The sequence below is a fragment of the Chanodichthys erythropterus genome, chromosome 11, assembly GCF_024489055.1.
Source record: "Chanodichthys erythropterus isolate Z2021 chromosome 11, ASM2448905v1, whole genome shotgun sequence".
NCBI lineage: Eukaryota > Metazoa > Chordata > Actinopteri > Cypriniformes > Xenocyprididae > Chanodichthys > Chanodichthys erythropterus.
In genome coordinates, this window is record NC_090231.1 from 1,522,128 (window position 1) to 1,529,848 (window position 7,721).

Sequence of the window (7,721 nt, forward strand, 5' to 3'; positions counted from 1 at the left end):
ACTACACATCTGTCAGTTCAATAAGGAAAGTCATTTGTTACCGGCCACACCATTTCGTCATGCAACATACATGTTACCCGAAAATCACGGGACAAATAATGAAAGAAAGTTGATCAGACTCTCAGATATTCTTTTGCTCAAGAGGTGCCTTATACACCACTCAATTTGACACAAATGACTTAATTCTGCTTGCCTCATATTCTTATGACTATGCTCATATAACCTGAAACCTCTTAAAATAAAAGGGACTTAGTAACATCTCTGACTGCGTTGTGATTTGTTCTCTGAGTCATATTCTGAATCAGTCTATTTACAGGTCTAACTAACCTGCCAACCCGTGTTCATACCTGGGCCACTACTTCAGACACATTAGGTGGTGCACTGGAAATGGACAAGGTGCCGGTGGATCTTGGCTGCTCTTTAGCACTGGGCATTGCATTAACTGTACGCACACTGGCTTGAGAGTCTGTTGGAATTGATGGAATGTTTCGATAGTCTGAATGAGGGCATTTACTTTCAGACTCTGGGACAAGGTCATCCGATTTACTCTCAGGCTTTCCAGGCTCCATTACACTCTCCTGTTCCCCTGTATCTCCTCTCCCTTCCACAAAATCATCTGTGTCAGGTAAGGAAGCCACCCATTCAGCAGTACTCTCAGTTTCAGGAAGGTCGCTCCCCAGTTCTGAACTCCGTGTCAAGGTTTCACCTGACTTCTCATTGCTGCTTAACAAGTCATGATGGAAAGACTCATTTTCTCCTTCCTCAAGCGGCAGAAAATTGGCTTGCAACATAAGGTTACGGTGTACTACCTTCTCTTGACCCATACTGGTATTCTTGACATGGCAGGTGTGGCATCTGGGGTCTTTAGAATCTACCACATAGGGCACAGATTCCCACTTATCAGCCAGTTTTCTCCGTCCCTTCACCCTTGTTGGTTGACAGCACTCGGTCTCCTTCCTCGATGTCATACCCCTTTATCTTCCTACTGTAGAATTCAGCCTGTTGTTGCTGACTTGCTCTGGCATTAACTTGAGCAAGGTTAAGAGCCTCCTTGAGATCATCTCTCACCTTTGCAACGTAGCTGCCGTAGTCTGTGATGTTGTCATTCCTTCCAGCACTGTGGAACATAACATCTATTGGCAGATGAGGGATCCTTCCATACATCAGGTAAAATGGTGCGTAACCTGTTGATTCATGAGCGGTGCAGATATAGGCGAACGTCAGTGTCTGTAACATCTGAGGCCACTTTTGCTTAACTCTTGGGTGTAAGGCTCGTGTCATACTGCCTAGTGTGCGGTTAAACCGCTCTGTGTGTCCATTCCCCATAGGGTGGTAAGCCGTCGTCCTCGACTTCTTGACCCCGGCAAGCTGCATCAACTCCTGAATCAGTTCACTCTCGAAGTTCGCACCCTGATCAGCATGGATCCTCTCTGGGAACCTGTAGATGCAAAAGTATCTGTCCCAAAGTTGGCGGGCTACTTGTTTGGCTGACTGATTGCTGCAAGCAAAGGCATGTGCCATCTTCGTAAAGTGGTCTGTGACCACTAGCACATCTACACTCCCGCCCTTGCGATCCTCTGCAGACCAGAAGTCAATACACACCAACTCGAGAGGCCTGGTTGTTTTTACACTCTTGAGCGGTGCCCTCGCTTCTGGCTCAGGTGTCTTGCTTACCACGCAGCGCTTACAGCACTTAAGATACTCTCTGAAGTCTCGCTCCATGCCTACCCAGAAGAATCTTTCTCTGGTTAAATGAAGTGTTCTGGCCTAGCCTTGGTGACCAGCATTGTCATGTATCCCCTGCAGGACTACTGCCAACATTTCTGTCCTGTTAGCTGATCTTTGCACACATGGTACAAAACTCCATCTAACATTTTCAATTTTTCCAACTGTTTAAGAGTTTTCAGGGTCTTCAGTGTCTCTTTTGTCCTCTCACGTCTTGATGGCCTCCTGCCACGACAGATAGGAAAGAACTTGTGACAAAACAGAATCTTCTGTTTGTCCTGAAGCTCTTTCAGTGTAAATACTGGCAACACACTTTGACCAGCCAGAACCCAGTTGTGCACATCCTGAGCCAGCCAATGATCTACTTCTCCCTTCGGCCCTGCATTCCACTCTACCTGGCTCATCAGTATGGCCGACACTTCCTCTGAGGAGAGAGAAGAATAATTTGGACCTTGGCCAGAGAATGAAGGTTCAACACTCTGATTTTTAGCACTGATTCTGAAGGTGTGCTGTACTACATCTTCTTTAAAGTGATTGGCTTCCTCCAACAGGGTTTTGTAAGGCTCTGTTACCAACCTCTGACTTGCATGTGCCCGGACAAAAGGTTGTTGGCTTATGGCATCCGCCACCACATTCTTGTTCCCGGGGATGTACTGGATACTAAAGTTGTATGGTGCCAACCTGGCGACCCACCTCTCCTCACACGCATCAAGCTTCGGCTTTGTCAAGATGTAAGTTAATGGATTGTTATCCATAATAATACAGTGAAGGAATGGCCTTTCAGCCAGTGGCTGAATTTGTCACACACTCTGTAACACTTCCGGTTCAACGCTGCTCAACACTGCTGCCAGCTGTCTGACCTACGCTCGGAGCTTCGTGGAGTTTATCCTAAATCCATCTCTTTATTCCTACTCACATAATATAACTTCTTGTTTTTCACTAGATTACTTAACCTATTGCATAGTATTACTAAACGGAACAATTTACTACTAGTAATCTACCAGCGTAATCACCTAGTGTCAGCCATAGCCCGCTAGCCTGCTAGCTACCGTCTATTTTTTCCTCTAAACTAACCTTCCTTGTTGATCTAATGGCGGATTTATCCAATGTTTGTTATTCTGATCTGTCCTCGCCAGATCGGGAAGCTGTGGAGACTTTGCTGCCCGGCATTCATAGATCCACCGTGAGGTACAGCGTCCCGCACATCACCCTTGCCCCAGGCACCGGCAAGTGACAGAGACATCCAGCTAGCGAGTCCCGTGTGCGATGCAGTTTTTCGGACGGCGTTAGCAATCAAGTTCATCAAACAACTGTGGGGAGTCAGACTACTCTACAAAAACACGGTCAGTCATGTCCAACGATTATCATGTGTATTAACACTCTGAGGTCTAAAAACGCGTCGGCGCGTTTTGCAGTTTTTTTTTCACATTGCAGCAAAACAGACTTCAAATACTCCGTCATTTTTTGCCATAGAGACATAAGTAATGTATCAATTGAAACTATAGAATGTCTTCTTTTATTTATATACACTCAAAGTAAAAACAAAATATTGTGCTTTTTGTAAAATAAAGAAAACTAACATGATGTGTGATCTCTCCTCTCCCTCTGAACGAAATCCAATCTGATAGTTCTCAGAAAATTAACTGTAACTTAGTGAATACTAATCACACAAAAATTAAACTTATGTCTTAAAAAACGTTAAGATGTCAGGTTTTAAATCATGTAAGTCAAATCGAAAACAAACCTTCTGTGTTTATGTAATCTGTATGAAAAGAGAGCCATGTCAGAAGACTGTGATTCAGCTCATTATCCGCTAATGCGGCCATGCCCACGGAGCCAGCGCTATTCAGACGCTAATTCAGAGGCAATACATGCATTCATCATCTCAATCGTGTTTTTATTGTCTTGAAAAGTGTTTATCTGGATGTAAAAGTCATGGTTAGCGATCTCTAGAAGACATGCAGTTACTTCCTGTTTACTTTTCTTCTATGGATGAATTTTAGATGAGTTTTTGTTTCTTTAGTGCCCTCCTGCTGCTGTATGAATTGGAAACTCCATTCATGGAATAGCCTCTTCTTCTTTTAGATGAATTTGTGGACTAAAAATGCACAGAGCGCCCTCCGACTTCAAGGATGAATTGAAAACACCAGCGCTCATAGTAATGACACTGAATATTAAATAAAAATAACTCCTCTGTATAGAAAATTGACATAAGCATATGAGAATCGAATATTTCTCCAAATGTGCATGCTTTTAAACTAAAAGCCTATATTCAGACTCTTTGCATCACAGAAATACATTATATTTTAAAGTATAATATAAAACCATTACTTTATATTGTAATAATATTTTTCTGTATGTTTCATATATCATAATGAGCTTGAGACATCACAGAAGGTTTTTTTTTCACAGCCTACCTGACTGAAATGCCTCATTAATATGCAAGTCATTTCAGCTCATTACTATCCAATTCTTTTGTCTTCTCAGGTGAGAATGGCCCATTTTCAGTGGTGATTCACGCCTCCTCGCATACTGTGTTTCATGGCAAAAAGTGTCTTACAAAAACTAAATGAATATATTGTTTTATATGAAGGAGTAGGCAGCATAATTTTTACATAATTCTGAAGCAAAAATTCTAGTCTACAACCTCCAATACCCAAAAGTCTTGTGAACACAGATTTACTATACTTTTTTTGGCCTTATTTCAGTGACTTAAGTTTTTTGTTTTTTCAATAACCACGCATAAATGTTATTCCTTCAAAAACACAAACATGTACATACATGTTCCTCACATATTATTGTAGCCTAGTTTGTGCTGAATACAGTGTAATGACACTTTTTCCATTAATATGTTTATGAAGAACTGAAAAAAGCACAAATGTCAGAGCATGTCAAAACTTCACCAGGCCCCAAATCAGCCTCAGACTCCAGAGGGTTAAATGCAACATGTACTACTATATTATTATTACCTACCACATTAATCTGACGTCACTAGCTTGTAATCTTTGAATCTAAATTGCTGTTACAATGCGTTTGCATCGCGCTAGCTTGTTAACTTGTCAACTTGTCATCAGTCTCTCACATGCTCCGTTTTCAACACGTTCATCAAACAGCTGTGGAAACTCGGATCAGTTTACAAACACGGTGAGTCATGTCATCCTCTCCCATTATTGCAAGTTGTTCCACTTGTCACATGTTTAGTATAGCTTTCTCTGTCAGCGACGAGGGATTAACATGTCATAAATGTAGGGAAATAGTCAGGCTGACAGAGAGAATCTCAGAATTAGAGACACGCATCCAAACTTTAATCGAGGATAGTAAGATTGCAAGGGCTTCAGATACTGTTCTGGATGCGACTAGCTTAGTGAACTCTGTACATTGTTCGGTTCCGGCTGTAGAGCCCGCGCAGCAGGGCACTTGGTTAACAGTGAGGCGGCCTAGCCGCGGAAAACACCACTCTTCCATTCTAATAAGAACATCAAACAGGTTCTCCCCACTCAGTGACGCACCCACTGAGAATCCTGTTGAAAGTGCCCTAATTATTGGCGATTCTATCACACGGAACGTGAAAATAGAGACATCAGCAACCATAGTCACATGCTTTCCGAGAGTCAGAGCACCTGACATCAAAGCAAATTTAAAAGTGCTGGCTAATGCTAATCGTAAATACTCTAAAATTATAATTCACATCGGCACTAATGATGTTCGACTTCGCCAGTCAGAGATCACTAAAATTAACATTAAGGAGGTGTGTGAACTCACAAGTACAATGTCAGGAGAAGTAATTTGCTCTGGCCCTCTTCCTGTTCGTCGGAGTGATGAGATAGTTAGCAGATTATCATCACTCAATGGCTGGCTGTCTAAGTGGTGTCCGCAGAATAATATAGGTTTCATAGACAATTGGAAAAGTTTTTGGGGCAGACCTGACCTGTTGAAAAGAGATGGTATTCATCCCTCTCAGGATGGTGCTGCTCTTCTCTCTATTAATATGGCACATAGTCTTAGAGCGGAAACATGACAAACTACGGCCCAGGTCAGGAAGCAGACATACCGGCTAAACCGACTGTCTGCTAGCTGCCTCACTTTACAGAAGTCAGATAATTCCCAACACAAAGAAACTCTTACACCTAGATATTATCACATAGAGACTGTGTCTGTACCCCGAATTAGTAAATACAAAAAAAACTTCAAACCCAGTTAAGGGTAAAAATTTAATTAATTTTCAACAAATAAAAAATGTGACCCGTCACGGAAACCAGGGACACAAGTCGGCAGCACAACTATTGAGCAAAATGAGAATTTTTTTTTTTTTTTCAAAATTGGTGATTTTCATTTTTTTGCAGAATCTGTTAGTTGAGATCACGAAAGAACCTGTCTTTTGGACCGTCCCTACTAGCAAGCAAGAAGATTAGGATGCATTACAGTTTTGATTTTGCTCAGCAGGTAATACTTCACACACATTCACTTTACTTTATTAATGTCCCTTAAAGGGCGATTTGGTGCATGAGAATAAGCAGCCTGATAATAGTGCAAATGCAGAATAGCATCAATATAGTAATTTTTATCTTTATTAGACATTTATTAATATACACATTTTATTTAATCTAATCCATGTTCCCTCTCTCCCTCTGTCTCCAACAGTTACACTTTCCCTCAAACCCTCTCCAGCCAGGACCAATGTACTTCCTGACCCCACGGAAATGTGGCCTATTTGGTGTTTTCTGTGAAGGGCTGCAGAAACAGGTGAATTACCTGATTGATGAAGGCATGTCATCTACTAAGGGAATAAATTAAGTCATCAGCTACATGCATAATTTCTTCGGCAACTTTGGAGTTGGAGAAACAGAGGTGGATCTTCATTGTGACAACTGCAGTGGGCAGAACAAGAACAACTTCATGCTCTGGTACCTTGCCTGGCGGGTTGGACACAAGCTTCACGATAAAATTGAAATCCACTTCCTTATTGCTGGCCACACCAAGTTTTCCCCTGACTGTGGCTTTGGACTCATCAAGCAAGCCTATATGAAGACAAGAGTCAACACTTTGGCAAACATCGCTGAGGTACTTTAACTTTACTTTGCTTTAATGACTTCAGTGCTGTTTTCTGTTCTGTTTCAATGAAACATTTAACTGAAGACCTTTTTTTTTTTTTCCTCTCTTCTTTTTTGTCATCAGGTTGTGGAAAACGGCTCTCCTGTGAGTCACCTCAATATCCCACTGCTTGTTGGAACAGCAGAGGGCAAAGTTTTAGTCCAGACCTTTGACTGGCAGCAGCATCTGACTCACCACTACCGTAGACTCCCACAGATCAAGAGTTATCAGCACTTCAGGTACATATAGTGAAACTTTCACATTGTGTACATACAATATAACATAGTAACAACATACACATGACAGTCTTTTGTGAGAAAATACTTTGCCATGTTTAAAATGTCTTATGTGCTTAAAGTTTTTGAAAATAAACATACATACAGATCCTTGAAAGTGCTTGAATTTATTTTGTGCAAGAAGTTTTCTGGAAGAAATTCCATATTATTCTCTCCGGTCCGATAATGTGTTATTTCGCCAACACTTCGTGGACTATGCTTGATTTACGTTAGTTACTTGCATTTATGCATTACGTTAAGTGTTTACCACGTGAGTTACTTTGTGTTGTACGTTGCCATGATGTTCACACGCACACAAAACTACTACAGTACCTCAGCGTTTCACAGACACACTGTGAAATGACTGGTTACATGAGCCTAAGCTCTTTTCAATAAAATCAATGCAAAAGTTAATATCAGATCATTTTAGAATACAGTATAGGGTGTACCGAATATTCTTCAGTTTTATGCAGAACAGAAATATGACAAATAGAATCAGACCTCTGTCATATGGCCAAAAATAAATGCAAAAAAAAAAAAGAAAGCTTTTTGCACAGTTGTGTTTGACATATGAAAACTGTAACAATGTATTTTACAAGGTAACACGATGTAACCTTGCTCTAACTTGAA

The 7,721-nt window shown here is 41.2% G+C and overlaps 1 protein-coding gene across 1 annotated transcript; it reads left to right on the plus strand.

The window, feature by feature from the left end:
* Nucleotides 1–4,876: 4,876 nt before the first annotated feature.
* LOC137030180 (uncharacterized) lies at nucleotides 4,877–5,743 on the plus strand. The gene has a single exon (XM_067400362.1). It carries the CDS (start codon nucleotides 4,877–4,879, stop codon nucleotides 5,741–5,743), a length of 867 nt encoding a protein of 288 aa, XP_067256463.1.
* The last annotated feature ends 1,978 nt before the right edge of the window (nucleotides 5,744–7,721 follow it).